Genomic DNA, 15085 nt, shown 5'->3' with positions numbered 1-15085 from the left:
TTGTGAAGAAGAGATGTTTTTTTCTCTGCAGCTGACCATTGCCTGCCTCTGGTGCCTCTTCCTCATCCACCGGGTTTAGCAGGCATGCCTATATGCCTTCTGACCTATGCTCAGGACCACTCAGGAATTCTGTGTCTCTCAGTTATATTGCTGCTAGGGGTATGTTACTTTATGCTCTACCCCATTTCCCCATGTCCATGCCTGTATTATCCATTGCGCAGATACATAATTCGGGCATACAGAGGATCGTTCCACCTCTGTGGCAACTCAGTTAACATCATCTGCTTATTCTCACTTTACTTCACACCCATTTACATGAACCTAGATATCACCATGGATCTAACACAAGGAGGGTCCAGATGCATGCTGCCCCCCCTCCAAAATAGGCACACCCAATGTTTGGTGCCATGCCTCACAGATGCCCAAGGTGGTAAGTGAACCTGAGTCTGCCTGATGCTGATACATCAATGCACCCAATTATCTCTACTTGACACATACAAAAGTCCATCAGGAACAGTGTCATCAGGGTTAGAATGCCAGTGAGAACTTCATGTAAGTCACTTAGCTCCAGGAGCAGGCAAGATCCTCCCTCCAATATCCAAGGGACCCAGAATAGCAGGGAGTAAAACCCACTCCCCTTTTCAATGAGTCTTTAATGTCCCTTTGGCTAGGAATGACATATTGGCCCAAAAGCTCATCCAATAATAAATGGCATATCAAAGAAAAATGAGCCGGGAGTACGTATGATTCCACTAACTTAAGGCGGCAGAAGTATTCATTATAGTAATAAACCTGTTCACAGCATAAGATTGTCAGTCCAGGACTCACTGACTTATTTAATTCAGAATAAATGATACAGTGATCTGCTTTCAGATACCCGAGCAAAAAAAATGTTTTCACCTCATCAGGGGTTGATCAGTAAAACTAGTCTACCTTCTTAAATGTGGAAAGGCCCAAACTTGGTATATCTGCATGTGCTATCACTAAAAACAGCTCCTAAGATAGGATAACACAGGCCACCATCTCGGTCTGCCCAAGACAAGAGCTCAGATAATTCTGAGGTTAGGAAGAAGAGAGATGGCCACTGTGCAAGAAAGAATAACCCAAGCTCCTTCTCTGCAAAAGGTCAGAGTCCATATGTTTCTGAGGGGAGAAACAAGAGAAAGATGGCCACTGTGCAGGCCAGACTGACCCAGGCTCCATCTCTGCAAAAGTTCAGAGTCCGTATGGTTCTGAGGGGAGAAACGAGAAAGATGGCCACTGTGCAGGCCAGACTGACCCAGGCTCTATCTCTGCAAAAGGTCAGAGTCCGTATGGTTCTGAGGGGAGAAACAAGAGAAAGATGGCCACTGTGCAGGCCAGACTGACCCAGGCTCCATCTCTGCAAAAGGTAAGAGTCCGTATGTTTCTGAGGGGAGAAACAAGAGAAAGATGGCCACTGTTCAGGCCAGACTGACCCAGGCTCCATCTCTGCAAAATGTAAGAGTCTGTATGTTTCTGAGGGGAGAAACAAGAGAAAGATGGCCACTGTGCAGGCCAGACTGACCCAGGCTCCATCTCTGTCTGCCCAAAATAACAGTTCACATGGACATTGTGCAGTGGACTTTATTAGCATAAGGGCTTTCCCAAAGGTCTCCTCTGGAAGGCAACAGAGGATGATGCTTAACCTTGTTAGCATTAAATACAAGGATATCCTTCTCTGAATAAGCAATAGCAGAAGACACTCACATCTTAGACCAACTCCTGCAACTGTCCTCTATGCGAAGCTAGGAGGACTAGCAGAAACTCTAAACATAAATGGCAATGAATATAATGAAGAACAAGTATATGACAGAGAAACATTTTCTAAGGACAGCTGCAGTGGTCAAGGGGAGAAACGAATATCTGATGCTGACATAATGCCTAACATCTCAGTTGTGGTTTTGCATAAACATGTGTCCTTTCTTTCATTATGTTCTGAATGGGTTTACAAAATCCAGTTTGGAAATGGGATAGACATAACTTTAAATATAGGCAGAGCCCAGCCTGAATCTTTACTCTCTCTAGCAGCTAACCTTTAGGTTTGGGAACATGACTGGATTCCCTGGGTCCTGAGTTCAGAGACAGTAAAATGTCCTGGGAACTCATTAGCCTCCTCCTCCTCCTCCATTTTAGGAGTATATAATTTCCTCAGTAAACAATGTGAGGGTGTGGACTTTATTCTAAGCTTTGTTTCCAAGACTGTCTCGGAGGACATCTCCTCACACAACCTCAGTTCAGTTTGAGGAATGTGACAGTGATGTCTTACTGGATAAATCTGCTGGTGAATTAAAAAAATGCACACACACAAGAAAATGCTAAAACAACTATGCAGAAAAAATTTACACTGTACAAAAATAATTAAAAATCAGTAGTTTGTTAGAAATGCTAAAAGATAAATAAAACAATTAAAATACTGTATTGTGCATTATTTCATTAAAAAGTAGTAGTCCATTTTTGAAGTACAATAATATCCTCCAGGGGGGTATTACAGGAAATACAGACCTTCTAGGAGTGCAATGGCCCAACCCCAAGGAGTTCAACATCGCTGCTTATTGCAGGGCTGCTGTTTCCCTTTAGCTCTTTGTTTACAGCTTTTTTCATGTCTTTCCCAAATATCTCTCAACTGTTCCTGATTTTTCCTCATATGTTTGCCCTCTCCTTTCTAAATGTTTTGATTGTTTAGTAAATCAGTGAGATTATAGTCAATCAGTCATGACAAACATTAGCTTTTAAACTTATTTTTCAGATAATGCAAGCTGATGTAAAACCTGTTGTTCTGTTAACTTAAGTATACCAGAGTAATCCCTGATTTTGACCCATTGTCCCCTAATTATTTGTAGTTTTGTTCAGAACTCTTGAAAAAGGTCACGCAGTATGCTTCGACTGATTACGGTTGCCACAAATCTTGATACTACAGTACCACCACCACAAGCCTGTTACTTACAGCCATAGAGTTTTAAGTGGCAGGCCATTTACATGCGACAGGCATGTCATATAATGCACTATAACAAGTATATTATCTTCCTTTGACTTACTCTGAGATGTTGGTAGTGGGCTATTTCAGGGGTCATATGCATGCATTAGCCGTCAAAAATGACAACTTGCTATCTGGTGTCAAAGCAAGTTACACCGAATATTAGTTTCTCATCTATTACATGATGATAATGTGAACATGTTTGCATATATGTTTTGTTGCCTCTTGTCTGAAAGGTATAAGTAAATCGTTCATTATTTATTTATTTTTTTTACAGGCTGAACTAACATTCTGTGCAGGAGACATCATTGTCGTTTATGGTGAAATTGATGAAGACGGATTCTATTATGTAAGCTGAATTATTGGTTAAGAAAAGAACTGTTAATTTTTAGACAGAAACACCTACTTCTTATAAACTAGAAGGTACACTTTGGAAACATACACAGAGAAAGTCCACAGCATCATTTGGCAACTAGATTATAAAAAAATATATATACACCTGCAGCACAGGAAGTGTGACTCAGTTCATAGGTAGAAATAATTTAAATAATATACTTGTAGTCCACATTGCTCCAGCATGTGGCTCCATGACCATAGCCAGCAGTTATCAGAACTGTATGTCAGATTCCAGAATTTAAACCTTTCTCCACAGCCTCAGACATTGAAGTTTCTGGATAGTGTCTTTTCTCTACAAAAATTTCACTGCAAAAAAAAAATGACTTTAAAACAAAGTACACTGTGGCATACCTGATATAATCTTGACTGTGCCCAAATATGGATTATAATGCGGTTACCCCGGCCTTTCCCTTTCCTTCTCCTAGCAGAGTTAAACTGATAATCTACTAAAGACATGACAATAAAAATGCTGTATAAACACAGAAATATGGTGTACAAAACAAACAAGTATGGATTCACAAAAGGTAATATTGGATCTGTGAAGCCCGTGCACTAGCCCAGAAATCAAGGAGCCTCAATCCTCACCACTAACACCAGTGAAGGGCATTCCATATACGGAAAGTATAATAAATACACACACAGTAAAGTACAATTTCCCTTAAGAGCACACAGAGATCACAGTCAGTCTGGGGATGGTTTCTCCCTTTCTCTCCAGGTCCACAATAAGACTTCCCACTGGCACAGCTATAGGGTCCAAATCCCAGCCTAGTGGGCAAGCTAAACCTCCAGCACCCTCTCTGTCAAACCAGTGCTTCATGCCCTGCCCAAGTAGCCAACACACACACACACTTTGAGATAAGAGTTTATACAACCTGACAGACACTCCTGGGGAAGGCTGGCACAGGTTCTCCAGCTGTGCCCCTTTTACCCAGACTATATGGCAGAAATCACTTCCACCAGCCAGCTAATATTTATCAGCTACTCAAAGGCCCTTAAAAGGGTGTCCAATTATTACTGTGCAATATTATTATCCAAATGATAACTGCAACCTAACAGTCAAGACTTATTTGGAGTGACTTGGTACAGTATCACTATATACATGCAATGTACTCTTAGAGCTTAAATTATCTCTACACAAAACAGCCACAGCTGAAAGATTTAAAAATATTTAACAATAAATAATAAAAACACAAGACAATACTTCTTACTACACAGTGCTAATCAAGAGTTCAGAGATCACAGAGAAATACTTAAAATAATATCGTAGAAAAGTTCTGACATCAACACAGAAAAACACTTAGTCTAATCTTCCTAATTCCTAGCTATTTCTAAGAGAAAACACAGTTCTAAAATCCTACTTACATCTAGACATAGGCAGAGTGGTGAGTTGGATGTTCTCAAGACAAATGCTCTTGTGCTCTCATTCTTTCTGTCCATAAATTGATAACACAGTACCAGTGATTAATTTTGGATTACATAACTTCTTTATGGTTCCCAGGCTAACAGAACTCCGAGGTTAATGGCCCTTTTGATCTTGCAGCTGGTCAGAAACCAGAGCAATAAAAGAAATTATACATGCAAATTCTAGCCATTAACTCTGGCCTCAAAACAATAGGCAGAATTCCTTCATCCAGACACATCGGCTCCACATTTTGACATCAAAGTATTGACTTGTCAACTTTGTTACAGCAGAGTGCTCTGTTGTTACATTTTTGCAGTTCCACATTTAACATCATTTTTTCCAATTTAAGAGGACAAGCCTGTGGTTTATATTAATATGTACAAATAATTCTATCAGGCTAGGCTGGCAGCCTTCACTTATCTTCACACATCTCCCACCCTGAAGAACTCAAGCTAGTTTTTAAAGTGGCCCTTGAGAAATGTTGCTTGAGAGGGTTAAGTCTATCTGAGTATACCTTACCCCATTCTCTGATTTGAGAGCCCATCTGCACTGGCATTGCTAATCCCACTGTGGTGCTGCACTGACATATCATATGCTTGCAACCCTAGGCTCCATCTTAGCAACTTGTCATTTTGCTGGCTGGCTTTGTTTAACCATGTTAGGGGATTGTGATCTGAATTTTCTTCCATACAGATATGGCTGAAGTTTCTGCAGTGCCCACACTATGGCTAGACATTCCTTTTCTACAGCTGCATAGCATTTCTCCCTGGGTTGGAGCCTACGACTGAGATAAACCACTGGGTGCTCTTCTTCCTCTGAAGAAATCTGGCTAAGTACAGCCCCCACCCTGTGGTTTGAAGCATCCACCTGCACAACAAATTCTTTGCTATAATCTGGACTGGCTAACACAGGGGATCCTCCCAAAGCTTCTTTAAGCTTCTGGAATGCCTGTTCACAAGCTGTGGTTCACACTACCTTATCTGGCCTGTTCCTCCTTGTCAGCTCTGTGAGGAGAGCAGCTATGGTACTATAACTGGGGACAAACATTCTGTAGTACCCTGCTGTCCCCTAAGAATGCCCTCACCTGATTTTTGGTAACAGGTGCAGCACTTGCATGAATAGCTTCTACTTTGGCAGGTTCTGGCCTGATCTTATCACTCCCCATTCTATGTCCCAGATAGGAGACCTCTGCCATACCTACCTGACATTTGCTCGGCTTAATGGTCAATCCTGCCCTCTGTAGTCTGCCCAGCACCTCCCTGACATGTTGAAGGTGCTCTTGCCAGGAATGGCTGTAGATGGCAATATCATCTAGGTAAGCAAGGGCAAACCCTCCTGCTTCTGCTAGGATATGATCTACCAGCCTCTGGAAAGTTGTTGGGGCATTTTTTCATCCCAAAGGGCATCTTTGTGAACTCATACAAGCCCATAGGAGTCACAAAGGCTGACTTCTTTCTAGCACTGGGAGTCAATGGCACCTGCCAGTAACCCATTGTAAGATCAATGGTTGTAAGATACTTGGCCCCACCCAGCTGCTCTAGGTCCTTGTCTGTCCTAGACATGGGGTAAGCATCTGACTCTGTGTGACTATTTAATTTCCTGTAGTCCACACAGAACCTGGTGCTGCCATCCTTCTTTGGTACCAGCATCATTAGGGAGGCCCAGGGACTGTTGGACTCTTGAATTACCCATAGTTCCAACGTTTCCTGTATCTCCTCCTTCACAGTCTGTTTGACTCTCTCGTGCACCCTATAAGGGGCCTCCCTAATAGGCCTTTGGGGTCCTGTATCCACCTGGTGGTGCACCCTGGTTTTCCAGTGAACATGTCCCCAAACTCCTGTAACACTGCTTGGATTTCTCGAACCTGAGTAGGAGATAGCTGCTGGGACATCCCTTCCACTGAGGTGTAAGTCTGAGCCCCACTGAGATCATCAGTCACCAGATCTCCCTTACACTCCTCCTGCAATCCACTGCAAATGCTAGAGCAAGAGCCTCCCTATCATGGTAAGGTTTCATCATGTTAACATGGTACAATTTGTACCCCTGCCTCCTGCCTAGCAGTTCCACCATGTAGTTAACATCATTTACCTTTCTTACCACCTTGCAGGGTCCCTCCCAAGCTGCTTACAGCTTGTTGTGTCTGACAAGAATGAGAACTATTACCTGCTGCCCTACAGCCTACTCTCTAGCTCGAGCATTGCTGTCATACCACACCTTCTTCTGTTGTTGAGCTTCTGCTAGGTTCTCCTGGGCCAAGCCCATTAGTTCCCTGAGCCTTATCCTGAGGTTTAGGACATATGCCACAACAGACTCCTTGTGAGGTTCATACTCACCTTCCCACTCATCTCGAATTAAATCTAGAGGTCCCTTCACCCTATGCCCATACAGCAACTCAAAGGGTGAAAAACCTGTGGATTCCTGGGGAACCTCTCAGTAAGAAAACAACAGATGGGGCAAATATTTGTCCCACTCCCTCTTAAACTGGTCTGCAAATGCTCGTTGCATGGACTTGATTGTAGAGTTTAACCTCTCAACAAGACCATTAGTCTGGGAATGGTAGGGGGTAGTCTTCAGGTGCTTCACCCCACAGGACTTCCACAGACAAGCCAGCAGGTCTGACATGAAATTGGCACCTCTCACAGTCAGTATTTCTTTTGGGAAACCTACCCTGCTAAAAATCTCTAACAAAGCATTTGCCACCTTTTCTGCCTCGATGGAGGACAAAGCCACTGCCTCAGGGTATTGTGTAGTATAATCCACTACCACTAGGATATACTTTTTCCCTGTGGAACATGGGGTACTCAGAGGCTCCACAATATCCATAGCTACCCTGTGAAATGGCTACTCAATCTCAGGCAAAGGCATCAAAGGCACTCTCACCTCGTCTCCCTCCTTGCCTACCTTTTGGCATTGCTCACAAATCCTGCAGTACCCTGTTACATCTCTGGAAATTCCAGGACAATAGAAGTCATGCATAAACCGTCTCTTTGTATGTTTTATAACCATATGACCTGCAAAGGGGATATCATGGGCTATGGCTAGAAGTGCCAGACAGTAGGCTGTAGGCACTACCAACTGCTGTACCCTCTCACCTTCTAGCCCTCCCTCAGGGGTCCACTCTCTATACAGTAACCCTTTCTCCCAGTATACAGATTCCCCCTTCCCTTGAGAATCAGGTGCCTCACTAGCTACCTGCCTCAGGCCTTGCAATGTAGGGTCTGAGAGCTGAGCCTGTCTCAACTCTCTCTTTGTAACCCTTCCCAGCTCCCCTTCCACAGGAAGTCTGGCATCCTCGGATAGTGGTGCCTCACTGTCAGCCTGGGTACTAGTACTCACCTCTACCTTTGCAGACCCTCTGCCCAAGGGAACATCAGTACCCACAAGCAGCTGTGGCTCACCTTCAGTTTTACTGCTACAGAGTAGCTCCCTCCCTGAAGTAACCACCTCACCAGTCTTGGCTGCAAGTATGCAATCTGTCTGGGTCTCCCCCAGGCTACCAGACCCACATGCTTGTCTCCTAGCCTGACTGTGTGTAACTCCATAAGCACATGGTACTGCCTCATCCAAATCCTTCCCTATCAGGACATCTGCAGGATTTTAGTTTGGTACCCTTTTGTTCCCCACCTTGCCTCTGTGGATAATTGTATGCCACATGGCCCCACTAGTTGCATTCGAAACATTTAATCATAGGTCCTGGATGTGTAGCTGGACTAGTGGCTTCCCCTGCTACTGGCAGATTCTGTTGGAGCAGTCTGTGCTGCCCACCATGGATTACTTTAGACCCATGAGCAGTAATGGGAGCCCCTTTCCTATGCAGGGATGCCCTGCTTGCTAGGTATAGATCTCCCTTCTTCCCCAACTCATCTGAAGTAGCACATTGGTTATCAGCTAACCAGATCCTCATGTCCTCAGGCAACGTGCTAAGGGCTTGTTCCCTCACCAAAAGGTCTGCCAGCCCTTCAAACATGGTAACCTGACATCCAGTCACCCACCTATGAAAATAAGTGCTCAGTTCAGCAACATATTCACACATACTTTCATTTGCTTTGCATCTATGCTCACGAAAGTTTTTCCTGTACATTTCAGGTGTTAGCTTCAATTCTAACAAACAGTTCTTAACTGTAGTATAATTAAAACAGTCAACGGCAGACATTTTAGACAACACAGTTACAGCTTTACCATGGAGCAAGGGGGTCAGGAACCAGGCCCAGAGCCTTTGGTCAACATCATACTGTTTACATACCCTCTCAAACATATGAATTAAACTGTCAAAATTATCCCCCTCTTTAAACTGTGGAAGAAATTTACTGACCTTTTGTGCTTCTGGGATCCAGTTACTCCCTTCCCCATTACCTCCATGACTCTGGCAAAGAGTCAGCATCTCCTTCTCATGCTGCTTCTGCCTCTCCTTTTCCTCAGTTCCAGGTGTAGCAGTTTCTCATTCTCCTCAGCCTGCAACCATCGCAGTTTCTCATTTTCCTCACTCTCTAGATGCCTCAATATCTCAGCTGCTTCTATTTCCAAATGCCTGGCCTCCAACTCGTTTCTTCAGCTCCAGATGGATTTTTAAGTCCTCTGCAGAAAGGTTGAGCTGTCCATTATCTGAGTGTGGTATGTCTCCACTGCCAGTCTGATCGTCCTCCTGGTTGCTGTTTTCTGATGCAGCTGTTACCAAGGCTGAAATCAGGTCTGCCTTAGTCAGGTTTCCATGCACCAGTCCCCTAGCCTGGCACATCTCAGCCAGCTGGCTCCTTGTCAGTTTTCCATATTCCTCTGCTGACATGCTGCCTGCTCTCTCTGACTAACTAAGCTACAAAAGAAGTAAAACAATTGTGATCCGAACTCTGAGTATTCACTGCAAGGCTGATTTAGAGTACAAAACACCTTCAGTGATCACTGTACACAAGCTACATGAATTCACTCTACCCACACCACTACAAGCCATTTAGTATTTGCCAACCAATTAATATGTGGTGTGGATATCCCACCACTGCCAATCAGTTAATATGTTACACTCATGCACTGTCCCAGCAATCAAGGAGCCTCAATCCTCACCACTAACACCAGTGAGGGGCGTCCATATAGGGAAAGGATAATAAATACACACACAGTAAAGTACAATTTCCCTTAAGAGCACACAGAGATCACAGTCATTCTGGAGCTGGTTTCTCCATTTCTTTCTGGATCACCAATAAGACCCCCCACTGGCACAGCTATAGGGTCCGGATCTCAGCCTAGTGAGTAAGCTAAACCTACAGCACCCTGTCTGTCCAACCAGTGCTTTGTGTCCCTGCCCAAGTAGCTGACTCACACACACTTTGAGATAAGAGTTTATACAACCACACAGACACTCCCGGGGAAGCCTGGCACAGGTTCTCCAGCTGTGCCTTTTTTACCCAGACTATACGGTAAAAATCACTGCCACCACCCAGCTAATATTTATCAGCAACTCAAAGGCCTTTAAAAGGGTGTCCAATTATTACTGTGCAATATTATTATCCAACTGGTAAGTGCAACCAGTCAAGCCTTATTTGGAGTGACTTAGTATCACTATACACATGCAATGTATTCTTAGAGCCTAAAGTATCTCTACACAAAACAACCACTGTTGAAAGTTTTAAAAATGTTTAATAATAAATAATAAAAACACAAGACAATACTTCTTGCTACACAGTGCTAGCTAAGAGTTTAGAGATCTCAGAGAAATACTTAAAATAATACCGTAGAAAAGTTCTGACATCAACACAGAAAAACACAGTCTAATCTTCCTATTTCTTAGCTATTTCTAAGAGAAAACACAGTTCTGAAAATCCTACTTACATCTCGACACAGGCAGAGTGGTGAGATGGATGTTCTCAAGACAAATGCTCTCATTCTTTCTGTCCTTAAATTGATAACACAATACCGCTGATTCATTTCAGATTACATTATTTCTTTATGGTTCCCAGGCTAGGTTAGTGGCCCTTTTGATTTTGCAGCTGGTCAGGAACCAGAGCAATAAAATAAATTATGCATCCAAATTCTAGCTAGTAACTCTGGCCTCAAAACAATAGGCAGAATTCCTTCATTGAGACATATCTGCTCTGAGTTTTGACATCAAAGAATTGACTTGTCAGCTTTGTTACAGCAGAGTGTACTGTTACATTTTGGCAGTTCCACATTTAAGACCATTTTTCCAATTTAAGAGAACAAACCAGTGGCTTATATTAATATTTACAAATGACAGAATTATCTACAAAATTCTATCTGTCTAGGCTGGCAGCCTTCATCTATCTTCACAAGCTCATCGTTATTTTTCAGACCAACATTCTTATGGATGTGCCTTAAAATAAGAAGGAATTAATTCTAAAGGTAATATAAATGAAGAATGGAAATTTCCAGTTCCTGATCAAAAAGTTAGTCCCTGACCAGTAGAACTATTGTTTGGGCTATACAGCAGTTTGGTCGGGATCTGAAAAAATACAGCAATCATTAAGTATCTCTTATGAAAGTACATTTGTATGAGATAGAGTAACAACAGATAATTGAGACTAAGTCACAGTAAGCAATAAATCATAACACTGCGATTTACTCACAGCAAAGCTGACCTTCCTTCAATTATAGTTTTCTTCTCTGTGAAGGCCAGTGCTGTCTTCCCACTAGTAAATATACTCACACAAGTGGACTGAGGATCCCATAAATAAACAGTACTGTCCAGCTTCTCCTTGAAATCTTTGAGGATAAAGCCTCTGCAGGAAAAATTATGCATGAGATAAACAAATATATGCTTTTAATGCATTAATTTATATCAATCTACAAACCAGGCTAACAGCATAGGAAAGTATAGGCTAATAAAAATAGAATACCTCACTCTCGATAAAGGAACCCACAAGTGCAAAAATAAATGTGGGAATGAAACAAACACATAGGTTCCAAACACAGCAATCCTTTAACGAGAAATGACAAGGTAAGCGCTTTCACGAATCTTACTCCGCTTCTTCAGACCAACATAAAGTATGCAACAACAAGCAAGGTATTTAAATGTAAAACAACCAATGAAAATAAGGCTGTAATTAACTACTTTAGGTCTGCACAAATTACATGGATCTAAGATGCACTAAGCCAATGCTCACCTAAGCAATATCTATAAAATAAAATCAAGTAGAAACACAACCATACAACATAGTGATACTAAATAAAATCTATGTATAAAAAAATGTCTGTATAAATAAAAACACATATATGTATAAAAATATACAGAGAATGCATGAAAAATCATCACACAATGTGCTCTGTGGACAAATTTTTCACATGATGCGGTTACATAGTGATGATGCTAAATTGACATTGGCTTTGGCTTCATTAAAGGAGGAATTTATATGTAGAGGCTATAAAAGCGAGGTCATTGATGCTCAGATATCTGATGCTTGGAAGGAGAGGATGGGCAGGTGTAGACCCTACTTTAATTGTACCTTGAATCGACCTTCTACAGAAAGGTTATATGAGGTTGATAATCAGGGTTGCACTAATAATAGTGTTAACACAAAGGTTAGAATGCCTTTGACTTTTGCAAGCAACATTGGCATGGTATGTGATGTCATTAAAATGAACTGGGACATCTTATTAACTGTACCAGAATTAAAAGGTGTGTTAGGGAATAAACCTGACTTTACTTTTAGAAATAATAAATCCCTTAAAACTCAGTTATGCTATAGACCTTTGAACCTATGACCCAGGTTCTATCTGATAGAAAGGGTACATATGCCTGCAGAAGGTGTATGGCATGTGTGTGTATACATGGTGGGGGTCACTTCTTACATCCACAACTTGGGTTCAAGATTGTCACCAATTTTTATGCAGATTGTCATACTAAGAACTTGGTATACTTTTGTTTCTGTACATTATGTTTATCATATTATATAGGCAAGACTAATAGAGCCTTCAAAGAAAGGATCTTGGAAAATCTTAGAGATATCAGAAATGCCAAAAAGACTAATGCTTTGGCAATGCATATGGCTAATGAAGGCCTTAACCATAAGTTTAAGTTCTTTGCTTTAGAACTTTTGCATGTTAGTATCAGAGGTGGTGATCTCAAAAATAAGACAGAAGCATTAGAACAAAAATGGGTTTTACAGCTTCAAGCTGACAAGCCCCCAGGATTAAATAGTAGGGTCTGTCTAAAACCTTTTCTCAAAGCTAGAGCTTTAAAACATCGCTAAGTTCTTTTATTCATGATATTCAATGATTGTTCATGCATTCTCTGTATATTTTTATATGTATATGTGTTTTTATATATACAGACATTTTTTATACATAGATTTTATTTAGTATCACTATGTCATATGGTTGTGTTTCTACTTGATTTTATGTTATTTTATAGATATTGTTTAGGTGAGCATTGGCTTAGTGCATCTTAGATCCATGTAATTTGTGCAGACCTAAAGTAGTTAATTACAACCTTATTTTCATTGGTTGTTTTACATTTAAATACCTTGCTTGTTGTTGCATACTTTCTGTTGATCTGAAAAAGCAGAGTAAGATCCGTGAAAGCGCTTACCTTGTCATTTCTCATTAAAGGGTTGCTGTGTTTGGAACCTACGTGTTTGTTTCATTCCCACAAAAGTATAGGCTAAGTCCACATCAATGTAAACTTATTCAACAAAATGAATAAGGGTAAAAATGCAGTTACCTCCATTCAAAAATCTGTTGTCCTCTGAAAGGAACTTGTAGTATTTTGTTGTACTTCATCCATCCATCCTCAACCATTTTCCCCACTTGCCAAACAGGTTAGGGGTGTCACTTCAACAATGACAATCATCTAGAAGGTCAGGTGGCTAGGCCTGCCATAGTTGTTATTCCATACCGCACACTCCCACGCACACTCACACCTATGGCCAGTTTACTGGAGCACTCTGAAGAAACCCATGAGAACACAGGGAGGACATGCAGAAGGCACCCCATGTGAGAAACAAACCAGCGAACATCTTGCTGTGAGGGGACATCGTTTGCTGTACTTATTATAACAAAAGTCAACATAGTTATCAATCTACTTTAATAAGGTTTGATTGCAGACAGGTATCTCCTTTCATTTTTGAAGAATGAAGCTTTTGTTTTCCTGAAACAATAACTCTTCCTGGTACAGTATCTGAAATGTATGCCAACATCTTAGATGGGCACAAAGTGCTCTCCAGCATTTTTGGTAGTTTGGGTACAATACTGGCTGCTGAACACATTAGTTCAAAGAAACAGCTTATATGGCCAGTGGCAAAGAGGAATGGTTAATCTTGAGTGATACCTTTCAACTGCAGAAGTTCCAAAGGACTGTGTACAAATTTTCCTGCTTGAAATAACTGATACAAAGATGAGAGATTTTCAAGAAACTATACAAACAAAAAGCCGCAAAACAGATGAACCAGAATAGCTTCAGTGGTGAAAAAATGATCCACTAGGAGTATAATATGTAACAAAGCAATTTATTAACAACACACAGAGGAAAAAATAAAATAAATAAATAAATGAATAATATTAATCCAAATGAGTCAAATCCAAGTGCTTTCACCTCCTGTGTAGGAGACTTTTTCAAAAACAGAGCATGCCCAACAACTGAAAAACTTTTATACCATCATTAATTAAGTTTCAAAACAAAAGCACCAATCATTTTCTGTTTTCACTAATTGAATCCTTTGGTGTAGGGTGTGATAGTTAAAGGTATAACACAATGAAATGTGCAATAAAATATGCAGTTTTACCATGAGTCAAACCAACAGAAATAAAAAATGTGTGTGTGTATACCATTTGTGCATTACAATCAGTTGTCATGAAATTAGAAAGTAAAAATATATATTAAAAAGTATATAACTAATATACTTGTGTTAGGTTTTACAAGTGCAAATACATACGCACATGCTTGTGTAACCTATTCACGAAAATTTATGAATATATAAATGAATAATGACTGTATGAGTAAAAGCTAAAATATGTGTGCATATATATATAACTTGTATACACAATAATATTCATTTTAGAGGGTCAGAATGCACAAAATTAATAAAATTAATAAAAGTTCATTGCCAACATTAAGCAAATATGTTGGTGTCATAAAAATTTTTTTCAGGTATAATAAATGGTAAATGTGTTTATAATAAATTAATAAATAAATAGATACATAAGCATATTATGTTAAAAACTTAAATATTGTTGGATAAACACCTACGTTAAAATACAATGTATAACAAATTCACCTATCTAGACTCTTTAACTTCAAAAAACAAGTAATTGAAATAAAATCATTCAGGCCAGGCCATTGAGTAGCA

At 40.7% G+C, this 15085-nt stretch overlaps 1 protein-coding gene across 12 annotated transcripts in view; it reads left to right on the top strand.

Annotated features, from left to right (window-relative positions):
- LOC122799590 (RIMS-binding protein 2-like) overlaps positions 1 to 15085 on the top strand; it is a 2967700-nt gene that overhangs the window by 2904070 nt on the left and 48545 nt on the right. For all 12 annotated transcript variants that reach the window (XM_044068753.1, XM_044068745.1, XM_044068749.1 and 9 more), the window contains one exon: positions 3273 to 3344. In XM_044068753.1, coding sequence (XP_043924688.1) covers positions 3273 to 3344 — 72 coding nt within the window. The remainder of the gene's footprint in view (positions 1 to 3272; positions 3345 to 15085) is intronic.

Source organism: Protopterus annectens, chromosome 4.part0 (assembly GCF_019279795.1).
Source record: "Protopterus annectens isolate FY-2018-M chromosome 4.part0, PAN1.0, whole genome shotgun sequence".
NCBI lineage: Eukaryota > Metazoa > Chordata > Ceratodontiformes > Protopteridae > Protopterus > Protopterus annectens.
The sequence above is the reverse complement of the archived record's forward strand: the minus strand, read 5'-3'. Positions and strand labels throughout refer to the sequence as shown.